This window comes from Crotalus tigris, unplaced genomic scaffold (assembly GCF_016545835.1).
Source record: "Crotalus tigris isolate CLP2741 ecotype Arizona unplaced genomic scaffold, ASM1654583v1 scf7180000017703.754461, whole genome shotgun sequence".
Taxonomy (NCBI): domain Eukaryota; kingdom Metazoa; phylum Chordata; class Lepidosauria; order Squamata; family Viperidae; genus Crotalus; species Crotalus tigris.
The window spans coordinates 374083-390431 of NW_024096578.1; the positions used below are offsets into that span (position 1 = coordinate 374083).

General features: G+C 35.2%; 1 protein-coding gene across 4 annotated transcripts in view; it reads right to left on the bottom strand.

Annotated features, from left to right (window-relative positions):
- The window catches only part of LOC120306009 (neurexin-1), a 622144-nt gene that overhangs the window by 284387 nt on the left and 321408 nt on the right, over nucleotides 1-16349 (bottom strand). For all 4 annotated transcript variants that reach the window (XM_039338545.1, XM_039338547.1, XM_039338546.1 and 1 more), the window contains one exon: nucleotides 15241-15267. In XM_039338545.1, coding sequence (XP_039194479.1) covers nucleotides 15241-15267 — 27 coding nt within the window. The remainder of the gene's footprint in view (nucleotides 1-15240; nucleotides 15268-16349) is intronic.

Sequence of the window (16349 nt, forward strand, 5' to 3'; positions counted from 1 at the left end):
AAAGCACTCGTTTTTATCTATCCCTAATTTTGCCATGACTCCTTCAGTTATGTTACCAGATAGTTTTGTATTCTAGAATTTATGATAATAGAATAAATTATAGCTGCTGTAAAGTGCACAAATATTTCTCCTTTATCTGTTCCTATTGACATTCTTGGTAGCGTAATCAATATAGTAGGGAGGAGAAGGAGAAAATTAGGTTCAGCTCCTAGGCAGGAAATTGTAATGAACTTTATATATCATAAGAAATAAGTGTCCTTAACTATATACTAGTATGGCTGGCATCTCTTTGACTATAAAAAGAGTGATGTGAAAACCTGCAATTTCATTCCTAAGTATGACTTATCCAGATGAGGACTCTAAATCTGTATGCTCTAGTTCCCAGTATCTTCCAGGTTTTGCTTGTCTATTTTTTGATCCCAAGTCTATGAAGATTTTGTCCCACAAATCCAGACATAGACACATCACTGTACAGCAATGGTAGCATTTACTGAGCTAAATAAATATTAAAGTACACAGCAGTCTTCCTTTGCATGTTTTCAATAATTTCTGCTTAAATATTTTTAGCGTTTCTATAAACTCATACTGAAACTATACATCTGATTTGCTAGAAGCTTTTGCCTTTGAATTTGAATAGTTGTGTAAATATAAGAATCTTGCCTTTCCTGTACCCATACATAATACATTTGTACTTTCTACGACATTGTTAAACTTTCATTTCTAGAACTGACAGCTCAGCTATCTTACTAAAATTCATTTAACATGGAATATTTACTTCCAAGTTACCACTGGAGTCTGCAAGGATACATAAAACATAACATGTATTTCTATTTTAGGTTCCATCTATTTACATATGTTAAAAATTTAAATATATTATTACTGGAGCTACATGACAAACAATCTTGGATCACTTTAGTCTTTCTTTAATTTTATTAAAAATTACAATTGCAACCCCCCCCCTTAATACAATGAAAAAAAAGTATAAAAAGGAAAATAGAAAGTCCAGGAAAAAAAATGGGAAAAAATACTGTAGTAAAGAAAAAGAAAAGAAACATATAAAGATATGACTCCCTCATCATTACAAGTATAAACTATTTTAGTACCTTATCACCTTCTTTTAAAGTACAACAAATGATCTCTTCTTCCTGTATCCTTTCTCTTATCTATAAACAAATCCCTAGAGCCTTGTTATTTCAGTCTGGATCAGCAAAAATCCATTATGAGATTATCAGAAATAACAACACATCAGTTTTATCCTTGATCAAAAAACTAAGTTTTTATTCTTTCCTTTTACTTTAACTATCTGATTTTGTGTCCAAACTTTAGAGTTTCATATTATCATTTTTTTTTCAAAAAATTCAAAACAAAAACATTTTTCCAAGGGAAGGACTTTTATAATTAATTCCAAAATCTTATTTCAAATCCATATGGACCCTTAGTCCATTTTAATTTTTCAAAGTCAGAGCTCTAATCACTCTTTTGCTGTGTATACATAAAAAGGAGTCCTTAAACATGTATGTAAAATTTCTTTTGTTTAGGATTGAAGGAAACTAACCCAGTGTTTTGAGACTTATTGAACCAAATATTCCTAATAGCTAAAACACAGTTAACAAGCAATTTCTAAAGGTGATTTGAAATGGAAGAATGGAAATTCAGTGTACTTAAAGGTGCTGGCCATAGTTTGAACAAGATGGTTATATCCTTGACTGTCAGAGCTCTAAACCCATCAGAGACTGCAGTCTTGTGGTCTCCTTGCAAAGAACAACTGTCTTGTAGGTAATGTCTGGAGAGGAATTATAAAGACTGTCTCAGGAGGAATTCTATAGTCTTTGTTTTAATGCTGAAAACATAGAAATACCAGACCTGGATAGTTCTTCTCCCTAGCTTCCAAGTCTGAGTTCTGTCAACCATTTCATCTTGGAAATCACTGAGCCACTTTAATAAGATGATAAAGCAGCTTCAAAAAAAATAGGAGTATTTTCCCATTTGATGGTACTGTACGTCACTTTCTTCTGTTTTATATGCTAGGAAAGGATTTGCTATCCAAGGCTCTTCAGTGGATTATCATCTACTATTATGCCATTTTTTCTCTCAAGGGAAAATCAGTTTTGTTGTTTCATTTTAGCTAGTGAAATACAGAGAGATGGGGCGTTTACAAAAAACCAAATTTATCAGTCTACTTGAGGTGAGAAATTCTTATCTTCTTGGTTTTAACTACCTAAAAATCATCTAAGGATGATTTCTATGGCCTCAAAACCATAGATCCTTAAAGAAACACTCCTGAGAGATGGGCAGTGATATGAATATTTAAATTAATAAATAAATGCTTTTTAAAAACATATAAACCCATTTGAATGTTAAACATAGCAGGAGATACCCTAATAAAGCCATCCTTACTCCCTGAAGGCAATTAATTGGGTTCACAGAAGAGGGTTTTCTGTTGCTCCAAGGCCATGGAATTTCTTTTTGGGAGATAAGCTTGACCCTTGGATTGTCTGCTTTCAAGAAAGGAAAAAGATGTGCAGATCCAAACAATGTGGCCTTTTGTAATTGACAGATGGAAATTTTGTCAGTGTGCAGGTTTTTGAAGTCTTGTTCAAGGTTTTTTTGGTATGGCACCCATGTGCCAATAACCACTGGGACCACTGTGGCTAGTTTGTGCCACAACTTTTCAACTTTGATTTTCATTACCATTATTAATTATTAACTGTTGAAATGCCTTTTTCTTTTGACTTTAGCCAATGCTACTTTTGAATTACCTTTGCTTCCAATGTGACATATTATTTCTATTTTGATATATATTTCTAGTTGGTGTGGTGCTATTGGATTCCTACTCCATATCTTCCATCAGCAAGAGAAAAGAACTATGCATAATACCAGAGGGCTGGATTTTTATTCAGTTGTGGAGGACAATATTTCCAGAAGAAATAAAAATTCAGCCAATGCTTAGATTTGGTTTTACAAAATAGTAAAGACTCTATGCTCACAACTCTTCTGTTTTGAAACTTATTTCACGCTAGCAGTGGCCAAAGGTTGAATGTGCTATTTACATCACTCAAACATCCTGATTGATTTTTAACCATATGCTATTATATGGTTTTTTTAGATAAAATAATATAAAAACACAGCTAAAGATTATACCAAAGCCTATTTTCTTCAGATACCTAATCAGATACCTAATTTGATTTGCCATGTTCTGAGACTTTTTATTTATCCACACATATAAATAAAAGGAGGCATTATCCAGATGCCTTTTATTTTGTCCTTTGTATTCAGTAAATCCTATCAAAACAACACATGGTTAATATATTAGTCAATCTGATCTCAAATAAAATTTTGTAGTATCCACATAAAAATAAATGGCAATTTTTTATGTATCCAGTGCATTATTGAAAGCTTGAGATATCAAGAGACAAATAGACTTCATTAAATTTCCGTCTTTTTCAGAGATGCAAGCTGAGAAAAGTGTATCTGTACATCAGTGTTTGATCTTCCTTCCCTAACATTTGCTGATAAGATAACATGGAAGAAACTCCTTAGATGGCTGATGAATGTGGAAACTGTTGCTGATAATAATGCTGTTGGAGCAAGCAGAACATCAAAAACATTCAGACAATTTATGTACTAAAAAGGAAGATGAAGAAAACAGAAAGGCTTTTGGAAAACAGAAGAGATGGAATAAATAGCATATATATATATATATATATATATATATATATATATATATATATATATTGACTTGCACCCAGCACAACAAGCGCTACGAAAATGGAACTCAAACCATCATCCTTTATATCACAAACCTTACAATCAACATCTACAACGTTCTAAACCAGGAGCTACACCTCCTCCCTACCAGAAACAATCTGATATAGGCTACCCAGAAACCTCCCAACAACATCAAGGGGAAACCACACCCCCTTTAACTGGAGAAAACAACAATAATGACATTGGAGTGCTTAAGAAATTTGAGGATAGAACCACTAAATTTAGCACTACCCATAATAATAATAAAAGTGAATATCCCATACAGAGAGGGGAGGAAAAACATGTGATGACGACCCGTTCGCTTGATAAAAGGGAAAGTAACATGAGCGGGGAATCTGCCCAAATACCAACAGATTTTTGCTCACAGAAATGGGGGGGATTTAACTTGAATATTGACCTACGAGGGAAGATGAGCATGGAGGACACCATGATGGAGGAGGATGATTCAAACGGAGATGTGAACACAAGTGCTCGAGAGAACGACGGAAGAAATCTTTACTCCGATTCCCCCTCCCACCTATCAGCTGTTCAGCGGGGAATGCTGGCACGGTCTAGGAACCAAGCGCAGACATCTATGGAACCTGTTTAAACCACCTTGTTAGAAACGGTCTCTCAGCCCTGAAGATGTTGGGGAGTTTTCCCAACGAAAGCTTGGCAACCTTTTAATATAGTAAAATACTTTAATTAAAGTATTTTAACTTTAAACTCTCCTGGTGAACGCGCTTTATTCATTCCATATATATATATATGAAGAAGAAAGGGTTCAAACCTCCATATTAGGTTCCTAGTTTAAAAGAAGTCATGATTATATTTTGGTTGTTTGGGAAATTTGTTCTTGGTAAAACAGTTAAGATTTCATACTTAAAAATAAGACTATATCTGATAGGATTCAAAGAAACAATATATTGGTCTTTTTCCAGAGTTATCTCTCCCTATAAACTCTCCTATAGGCATCTACCCTCTGGTTGTCAATTCATCTGGGTGTCACACTTCAGTGTTTATCTGTTGGGTCCCCAAAGAGACAAGTAACGGATTTCCAAATATAAAGAACTCATAAACATGACTCTTGTACAGTGTGACCTTGATCAAAAGATCTCTTGTCTATATAGAATTAAAAGGTTAATTTCATTAATAGATTCCTGGAACTTCAATTTATCCCCATTTATTTCTGACTAAGCAATTGGATGAAATACGCTTGTATTCTGCTTCATGTGTAATTAGTTTAAGGGAGCATTATAAGTTTATTTGTTCCTGTTAATCTTGCCCCAAAATGCTTGCCTTAATGAAGGAAACCTAAAAATGAACAGAAGTTAATTCACAGGAATAGAAAAACATCTCTTTTTCATTTTCTAAAAAATATTATTGTTTTTCAGCTAAAAGTTTATACCACGCTATTTTCTATCATTTTAAAAATAAATGAAAATTCGTAAAAATATTTATGGGGTTATCATGAATGAAAAACTGTATGAATTTTTGTACCAATTTTTACCTAGATATGTATATTTGGCAATTAGACCGACTATACCTTCTATACCCTAAATTTGGGAGGGCAGATGTCACTTGCCCCAATGCAAATTCTACATGTAATTTCTAAGCTATGTATTTTTGTACAACTTGACATTGCAGAACTGTGTTATATAATTGAGAGATCTGCAAAATGTAATGGATAGTTGTATTGTAATTGGCTTATTTTGTCAAAAAGCTTTAATTACATTAGTTTGTTTGAAATGGGAAATAAACAAAAGGTCTTAAACACATCCTGACTTAATAGTTTCAGAGAGTTAATATCAAGGTATGGAGCAGCAGATCTCTGATCTTAAATTAATGGGAAAAATGCCTATATTTTGGTTAATTAAAATCTGGAGATATATCTGTTGTTTAAAGAAATTTAAAGCAATTAATGACAAAGATTAGATGTTTACATTGATCTACAGTATACGTGTTTAACTCCCAATAATTACATTTCTATTATGTATTGATTTGCATTGCATTGCATTACACTGCACAGCATTGTAAGACTTCTATGCCTCCCTCTCACCAAAGTGACTCTAGGCAGCTTATTTACCTTAATACTTTTTAGTTTCCATGAAAATATTAAACAGTGGATATACTGTATATAAAATATATGTTTCCTCTAAAGTTATTGACTTCTAGATAATCTCTGCTGGAAAAAATAACACTGGATATCTAGATTCTTTAATCCAGAAGAAAAGTGTTTCTATAACAAATAATAAAACTTTTTTATTGTTTTTTATCATTGTTGCATGTGAGAATAATATGTCAAATAGCATTATTTTTAGAATTGTACACATACTCTCCTTCCCTCTCTCCCTCCCTCCCTCCCTCTTTCTGTAATACATAAAGATCAGGCTCAAATCTAGTTTTAGCTTATTTATGTAGGAGATACAAATTTTAATAAATTGTAAAGATTTGGATGGGGTTACTACTTTTATATAAATATACATAGATGTTTATTGTATGTGGCAGTCTCTTCTCCTCCATCCATAAGTATTTCTTTCCCCAACCATAGTATACTCCCTGGACCCCTCCCTCATTTTACCCCTTGACCATGCCTCCCTTTATTTCCTCTAAGAAAGAACCATGTCTCTATAGTTCACTCTGGGTAATCCTCCCAAGTACCAATGTATTCACCAAAGGAGGAAGACAGTGGCCGGTTATCAACTCCTCCTGTCCCCTGAGGGAAGAAGGTTGTTGGCCCCTTACATAGAAGATTAAAGATTGAAGGGAGATGAAATAGAACATATTGTAAATGGAGAAGTCACATCTTTGACTTCTTCATACATGAATGATTCTAGGGATGTTTGTTTGTGTGTGTGTGAGGAGGGGTTGGATTTCTTTTACAAGATATTTCTGTAAAATATCTTATGGAGTAGCAACTAAAGATGGTATTATTTAACATAATCTGGTCCTTTTTATTATATTATTTTACTTGTCTTAGCATAGCTAGCCAAACCAGTCCTTCATGAACCAATTTGTTTATTACTTCATGACTAATTCCTAGCATACATATTTTAATTGTATCACAAAACGTTTGAATAGTGGGACATCTGAAAACACATTAATTCAGAAAATGCAAAATATGTGGCTTTGTTTTATAGCATAATAATTATATACAAACCAAACTAATTCTTCCTTTCTTTCTAGAATCCTCCCTTATATATTACTATTATAATACGTACAATTTGTGGAGGTTTAATTAATTCTATTCTACATTTATGCATTCTTTTGAAAAAGCCCATTTATGATCTAAAACAGAACATTAATAAAATTGCACATTGAAATAAATACTAGTGTTGTGATCTTGAGAGAGACAGATAATGAAAACCATACAAGTATCCTTCTTTAGAGTCTGAATGTTAGGGTGTGAAGAGAAGAAGTGTGCAGATACTATACACATTGTTGTTTACAGAACATGTTAATAGCGTCTGGAAGAATAGTATCCTTATAGAGTAGAAGAATGCACCATAGAAAGATTACCTCTAATCTCTTATGAAAAATATGCTGATATAAGGAATATTCTATGACTTACAGTATTTTCTTTATCTTTCCTATGTACCAAGAATATATTACCAATAACCTTGCTTTATTTGGGTTCTTTGTATAGTTTGTGCATGCTAATAAATATATTTTGTTACATTCATCCCCAATCACTTTGATCCTTTGTTTAACAAGGACATTTTCCCCATAGCTATTATTATTGTTAGGATTGATTGTACGGTCAGCCTGATCTTTAGAATGGATTTGACATTTTGTCAACGTAGCAAGGTCTTGTTGTTGTTGTTGTTGTTGTTATTCCCTAATTTCTTTTACAAATAATCAATCAAGACTCATTTCTTGCTTGGATTGTCAGATGAAATTGGATCTTTGCCTTCTGCACTGGACAAAATGACTAAGACTTTTACCACCTATTTTGAAGCTTGCAATGAGACCAGAGGTTGAATATTTATTTGCAGACTTTCTTTTCTCCTCATAATTTTCTGTTACAATTTTTGGGAGGCAAGGATGGTAGAGAAGAAATGATTCCATTCCAATATTTGGAGTTTAGTTTATAAAAGCATGTCACCATTCAAAAGCTGTAATTTTAATATATATTTAAAGTAACCCATATGCTTTTCCTCATACTTTAATGAATTTAGAAAAAATAGAAAAAATGCCTATCAAGAATTTGAAAAGAGTAATTAAGATTCCTTGCTGCTATTGGTAACTGCTTTGTCACTCTTAATGTGTCCTCCAGGCAGGCTTTTAATCTGCCTGGGAATTAAAAAACCAAAGAAAATGGAGTCAAAGAGTTATATTTTCATATTTGCAAGTTCTCTATTGCAGTTAACATTCAGCAATCCAATAAATAAAGCATGGAGCAAACTAAAAGTGCTGAATTCACCCTTGTGCATAACTCCATGAAGATAGGTATGAGTTATCTGAAAGGAAAATAATAACTATTTCAAGTTGTAATGTATACTATTATTTATCAGTGTTTAGTTACCCTACCTCATATATGAAGTTGGGCAATTACACTCCCACAATGGTTTGCTTATCTTTCACTTTATTTTCTGTCCTTTTGTAATAGTAATAATAATAATAATAATAATAATAATAATAATAGATAGTAACAAAGAACAGTTAATGATGAATTGTCAATCTGTCTAATTCAACAGTTAACTGATTTCTGAATTTCCATATGCTGCAGTAAACAAGCATGGTTTTTTTAAGGGCTGAAATAAAATCTTCTCAAGAGCCTGAAGCTCACTCAGTGGACAATCTCATTCCAATTATCCATTCAAAACTCAACCTTTATACAATTTGTCACAGTAAAATAGGAGGGTCCTATATTTCCTTCATAAAGGATAGGAAGATAAAGATAAAAAAAACCAATGACATAAAAAAATAAAGGGGATATCTTAGTTATAACCCGATAATATTATTTCTAAACTAAAAGCAACTCAGTACACATAATAAAATTAGGAATAATTTAGGATTCTTTACGATGATATTTCAGGAATGGCTTTTGGAGCTTTAGACTTTATTCTCACATAGATATGATCATGTTCTAATCTCAGCAAAAAGTGAAACATCAGAGTTTGACATTTTAAAACTAGATATTTATCACTGTATAATGACACAAAAGTAGAAAAGCTACTACAGAAAAGACTCTCAGTTTCATAGCAACTATATATATCAAAGTGTCACATCACTTTGGATAAATCCACCCGTGTTTTGATCGTAAATTCCGTATTGCTAGCCATAAGCAAAGAAAGCAAGGAAATTACAGCTAGCAATACGGAAATTACGATCAAAATGCAGGTGGATTGGCTGAGACCTGTAACAAGGTCTAGGAGCTGGGTGCAAAGAGCGCCACATTTATAAATAGCTTCCCCCATCGACTGGAAGTTACCCTGATGATGCTGCCAGCTGCCAGCGAAAGCTTGGTATTTTATCTTATTAAAACTTTTTATAGTTTTACAATTTCCTGGTGTTCATGCATTTTTGCTACTTAACATATATATATATATATATTTTCTGACGTTTTCGTGGGTGTTTGTATGTGGGTCTTTGGTTGTTTGGGTTTTCTCCCACGTAAAATTGGAAGTGTCTTGGCGACGTTTCGACGAAGTCAAAACATCAAAACAGCATTCTGCACAAACAGAAAAATATCCACCATCCTTAGAAACCCCAAAGATAAAATTGACTTAGAAAATCAAGGAGTATATGAAATCCCATGCACTGCTTGTCCCAACACATACATCGGACAAACCAACAGAAGAATAAGTGCACGCATTGAAGAACATAAGAACTCAGTCAAAAAAGAGGAACCAACATCTTCCCTGGTCCAACACCTTAAAGCCACAGGACATGAAATTGACTTTAAAAATACCAGAACCATTGCCAAAAGTGAACATTTTAATAACAGAATAATCAGAGAAGCCATCGAGATAGAAAAACGCCACACAGCATGAACAAGCGAGATGATACCTCCCGCCTACCAGCCATTTGGAAACCCGCCCTTATTGACAAACGACTCCCTAACACAAAAAATGATACCAGACCCACACTCATAAAAACCACACAGGATGTCACCATCACACATCCACGCAAAAAGCAAACCCAAAGCCACACCGATGATGAGGCACGACCACAAACCAGAAGCCAGACCACAGCTGCATCATTAGCCACTTTAAACCCCTCCAATCCATACATGAAGCAAACTGACACCCTCCATGAAGATGAGGCACGACCACGAACGCGAAGCCAAAAAATAGCAAGGGAGCCCAAAATCTTAAACTCCCCTGCAACTCAGACTAACCTGAGCACAACCAAACAGAACACTCCCCCAGCCAATCAGAGCACAGCCAACCCCTCAGCCAATCAGAGCACAGCCACGCCCCTAACCAATCAGAACACACCTCCACCCAATCAGAACACAGCCAAGCTCCCACCCAATCATTTCATACCACCACTGGCAGTTAAAAGGAAGAAACAGCTAAGACCACATATTGCTCCTCGAAGCATGAAGCTGAAAGCACCAGCCTGAAGATGACGAATGGGTCTTTGTCGAAACGTCGCCAAAACACTTCCAATTTTACACGGGAGAAAACCCGAACAACCAAAGACCCATATATATATATATATATATATATATATATATATATATATATATGTAGGTTTTCTCCCGTGTAAAATTGGAAGTGTCTTGGCGACGTTTCGATGAAGTCCCATTTGTCATATTCAGGCTGGTGTTTTTAGCTTCGTGCTTCGAGCAGCAATGTGTGGATTGTTTTCTGAGGTTTTCGCGGGTGTTTGTATGTAGGTCTTTGGTTGTTCGGGTTTTCTCCCGCGTAAAATTGGAAGTGTCTTGGCGACGTTTCGACGAAGTCCCATTCGTCATCTTCAGGCTGGTGTTTTCAGCTTCGTGCTTCGAGCAGCAATGTGTGCAATGCATTGCTGTTCGAAGCACGAAGCTGAAAACACCAGCTGAAGATGATGAATGGGACTTCGTCGAAATGTCGCCAAGACACTTCCAATTTTACGCGGGAGAAAACCCGAACAACCAAAGACCTACATACAAACACCCGCGAAAACCTCAGAAAACACACACGCACACACACACACACACACACACACATGTATATATCAATATATATATCAATAAATAGTTGAACACCAAGAGAATAAAATTATGCAAAAGTTAAAAATGTTAAAACTTTTATTTAGGAATGCATGAGCACCTTGTTTAATGACCACAACAACCTATGACTGTAATTTTAAGCTCAATTGTGGCTGTACGTTGGGGACCCCCACCCCGTACAATGTTTTCTAATGAGTTACAGTTAACGTATACATTTCAGCCATTAATAATGCTCTGATTGGTGCACTAAGGTATGGCAAACTATACCTTTTTTATACTTAAGATTAACATTATGTCCCTTCTTAAATAACATATTTATTTATTAATTAATTTTTTATCCCATTACACTCTCATGATTCTCACCTAATGTATAACATATGAAATAAAAAAAAATCCACAGTACAATGTAATTACAAAAAAATAAATTAGAGTACATTTTAAAAATTAAGAACCACATAACCATAAGAGTAAAAATTAAAAAAGTTAATGATGGTGTAAGTGAGAAATATTGGAATGGTATCCAGAAAAGCTCAGCTTTTAATAAGCTTCTAAAAGCCATTAAGGAAGAGATTAGCCTGATCTCCACATGCATATACAGTTCTGAGATAAAAACAAAGAAACAACTACTTTGAAATTGTATTTTAATTTTAGTTCCAGATTTTTAAGTATCACTATTCATGTTTTCAACATCTATTTCCCTGTAAAATATTACTAATATAGAGCAATTAGAATTCTATTAGCAATTACATTAAAGAACTTCTGTCAAAAAGTATTCGGAACAATGCCATTTTTTCTTGCTATCATTCCAGTTAATCATTTGTTGTTGGTTTTCTTGTGGAAGTATCATAAAAAGTTATAATTCACAGTTCACCCATTACAAGAAGGCAACTGGACAATTGGTGCAAATAATACTGGGTTTTCCTTTTGAATAAGAAAATTTAGATTTTAAGTGTTCCAAAGCAAAAATCCAGAGTACCATTGGCACTAATTCAATAAGCACATCTTTTCCTTCTCCTTAAATCTACTAAGTGCCACTGAATTGTGTTACAATGTTTGATGCAATTGTATTACAATGTTTGATGTATGGAAAGCATAGTCTAGTCCAGGGGTAGGCAACCCAAAACACTCAAAGAGCCACTTGGACCCATTTCCCACCGAAAACAAAACACTGGGAGCCACAAAAACCTTTTTGATATCTAAAATGAAGATAACACTGCATATATCCTTTTTTATCTTTATTATAGGTATATAGGTGTGTGTGTGTGTGTGTGTGTGTGTGTGTGTGTGTGTGTGTGTGTGTATGTAGGTCTTTGGTTATTCGGGTTTTCTCCTGCGTCAAATTGAAAATCTCTTGGTGATGTTTTGACATTTTGGTGTTTTCGGCTTCGTGCTCCTAGCTGCACGAAGCTGAAGACCCCAGCCTGAAGATGACGTGTGGGACCTCGTCGAAACTTCGCCAAGATACTCTCAATCTTACACAGGAAAAGACCCGAATACACCAAGACCTGCATACCTGTACCCGTGAAAATCTACGAAATATACATACATACATACATACATATACATATATACATACATACGTATACATACATACATACATACATACATATATATTAGAAATAACAAATGTAAAAATAATAAAAGAATTCGGACACCAGGATAAGGTTATAAACACAACTGTTTAATGTGCAAGAATATTTAGCTTTCATCGGCCAAACTGCCGACATTGTCAGAGTATAAAAACCAGGATTTGGGAGTTCACTCATATCACTGGCTGCCTCTGCACCCTGCTCCTCGATCAGGTCATTGGTCTGCTCATTATCACCGATCGTGTTGTTCTTAAAGGGCCCGCACTTGTCAATGTGCGAGTGCAGCAGTAGGACTGGCGAGTGGGAGAACGTCATTGAGTTATACTGTCAATAACTCAATGACGAAGGCACAGGCACATCCTGTGACAAGTGTGGGGGGGAGGATGGGCGAGAGCAACCTGACAGTCAACCCCTGGACGCTTGTATGCACATCAGGGGAATAACAATGACTGGGGGTGGGAGAGCAGCCTCGGAAGCTGCCAAAACAAGTGCAGGCCCTTTAAGAACAACATGATCAGTGATAATGAGCAGACCAATGATCCGATCAAGGAGCAGGGCACAGAGGCAGCCAGTGATATGAGTGAACTCCCAAATCCTGGTTTTTATACTCTGACAATGTCGGCAGTTTGGCCGACGAAAGCTAAGTACTCTTGCATATTAAACAGTTGTGTTTATAACCTTATCCTGGTGTTTGAATTCATTTGTTATTTTTACATTTGTTATTTCTACTGTATGGCTATACCCAGGATTTGTATTTGTAATATAATTAGGGACAACATATATATAGCTATTCTAGTCTCTCATTTAACTCTTTAACTCTTTGTCAACAAAAAAGAAATTTGGATTTGTAATGTATTGCAGTAGCAACTTGAGCCTGCTTAATGCCCCTAGTTTGGAGGCTGTAAGGCAAAAGTGATTATAAGTAGAACTGCAGTATAGCAGTCAAAATACCAAGGTGCATCAATTAAATATATATATATTTAAAGGTAAAAAAAGGATATATGCAGTGTTATCTTCATTTTAGATGTCAAAAGGGTATCTCTCTGTCTCTCTCTGTCTCTGTCTCTCTCTCCCTCCCTCCCTCTCTCTCCCTCCCTCTCCTTCTCTCTTTTTGCCCTTGTTCTGCCAGTCCTCTTCCCCCCCCTCTCTCTCTGTGTGTGTGTGTGTGAGAGAGAGAGAGAAAGAGAGGCACTTGTGTTTCTCCTCTCTCTCTTTCTCTCTTTCTTTCTCTCTCTCCTCTCCCTCTATCTTTTTCTCTTTCCTCTCTCTCTCTTTCCTCTCCCCCCTCTCTCTTTCTCTGTCTTTCTCTTTACTCTCCCCTTCTTTCTCTTTCTCTGTCTTTCTCTGTCTTTCTCCTCTCCCGCTCTCTCTTTCTCTTTGCTCTCTCTCTCTTTCTCTCCCCCCCCTCTGGTCTTCTGCTGACATGGCAAGCTGGCTTCAAGCTGTTTTGCAACAGGCTGGCTCTCTCCTCCCCTTCCTGCTTCCTATTTCCTGCAGAGATGCAGCCAAGGCAGGAGCCCCACCCAATAACTTTTCAGCTCTTTGAACAGGGTGAGGCCACTATCTTTTTTACACACACAAACACACACACAGAGAGACAGAGAGACAGAGAGAGAGAGAGAGAGAGAGAGAGAGAGAAGGGAAATGCAAGTGCTTCTCTCTGTCTCTCTCTGCAAATGGCAGAAGAGGTTGAGAGCCACAGGAGAAGGCTTAAAGAGCAGCATATGGCTCCGGAGCTGCAGGTTGCTGACCTGTTAGAATCTTTCAATTTTATTATCAGTGGAATTGTTAAGATCACTTTTAAAATTCTTCCATTGAAATTGATATAAGTAGGTTTAAGTCCATCATATACTTGGTCATTTATTTGTATATTAATGTACACTGACTATGTAAAAGCTGCAACATTTAACATCCTTCCCCAAAAGGAAAAATAAAATCTATTGTACTTACTATAGAATGTTTGGGAGATCCACAGACTCAAAATAAAATCACAGTCCACAATCCTCTTTCAGAACATAGAATCTTAATCCAAATAATATCAGAAAGATTAAAAACTTATTATCAGTTTACCCAGTAAAAATGATGCAAGACATATAATAAAAACAATATACTGTAGAATCAAAAAGAAACCATTATACATATAACCTTTAATATTGTTAAAACATTCACTGAAGTTTTCATTTCATTCAAGCAAAATTTATTAGTGAAAGAACTGAGAGAAAACACTTAATTTGGAAGAATAATTGTTGAATGCTTATCTAGAAGTGTGTGTGGTTGTTTTGCTTTTAAGTATGTTGCAATAGGAAGTCAAAAAGATTTATTTTTTTGTTTTAAGAATGAGAAATACATTTAAATATTGAATTATTTTAAACATTTTTTAAATTTTTGGGACTAAGGATTTGCCATTATTCAAGTGCATGTTCATAAACAGCAACTAATTGGTCATACAATGATATTAATAAAAATATTTTTCCTTTCAAAATTTATTTGAAATTCCAAAAATCTCTGCCAATATTCTTGAACTTATTCTAAAGCACTAATTGGAAGTATAGAGGGGTCAAGGCAGAGTTATGTTATGGTTTCTTTTTGTATCCATGACATTTTCCCCAAGGTACCTCCCATCCCATGGAAGTCATTCTACTATGCAAAAATGATATGCGGCATGTTATATAATCTAAAGTTTTCAAATACTTCATAATGGAGGAATAATAAATTTAAAAATTTTGAATAGGCACTTACTGGAATTACAGTTAATCCTGATACAGTCTAGATGGGGAAGAATAGATGAGAAATGAAAATTTATCCTTCAAAGTATTAGCTGCAGACATCCAGTAAAATCACATTCCACCCTTCCGGGGACAGACACATGCAAACATGGCCACTATATATGTTTTGATTCTTTCCGTATTGCCAGAGAATGCAGTTATATGGTGATAAGACTTTAGAAATAGAAGAAGTGATAATAGGATAACAAAAAAATGGCCAATTTCAAACAAAGCTACATGGTGACAAATCTAAGTGAAAAAAATGGTTTGTGGCAATGGTTCCAGTCAGTGGATTTAAGCTGGCTGCAACATTCTCTCCCATATATGAAAGAACAAAGCGACCTCTATTATAATTTCAAAAACTGCTCCGTCACAATGGGGAATAGTGCTTGCCAAGGCTAAAAACTCACATTCTGGGCCACTGGTATTACCTCAAAGGAGGATACATTTTTCAACATTTAAAATGCCATACATAAACTACTTTAGATTTCTTCTCAATTTCTGGAATATCTGTAACTCCATTTAAACAATTCATAAATAGCTGAAAAGTGATTCCTTCATGTAATCTTTATTTTTAAAGTGTAATTATTCTCAACCAAATCTATGATTGATGGTTTGCTTTTTGTCTGTTACCGCACACCTACGCATCAATAGTGACTTTTGAATCTCAGAATGAATAAGGCTTGTAAAAAAAAACCCGTTGCTTTTGTTCCATTGCTTCTGTATGTACACTCTGCTAGGTTTTCTATGGATGAATGATTTATGCTCGGATAATCAGCATTTTAATTATTCCTCTTCAAGGTCTTTGAGGATTTATAGATATTTAAAGAAAAAAACCCTTAGATTTTGTTTCCATGTAGCTGAGTTTGTCATGTGTCGTCAACCGCATCAGAAAAGTGGTTGCAAACAGCCAAGGAACATCCCCTATGTGCCTCTGTCTACAGAAAGCTCTCTTGAAATAGCCCCCATTTCATTGTCAGCCCCTGCCATTTTCTCAACTCAAAACTATATAGCAGCCTGCAGTAACTTACAATTGCCACAAGAGGGCTCTAGGTAAAACTTAGAAGAATTCCCCACTGCAAA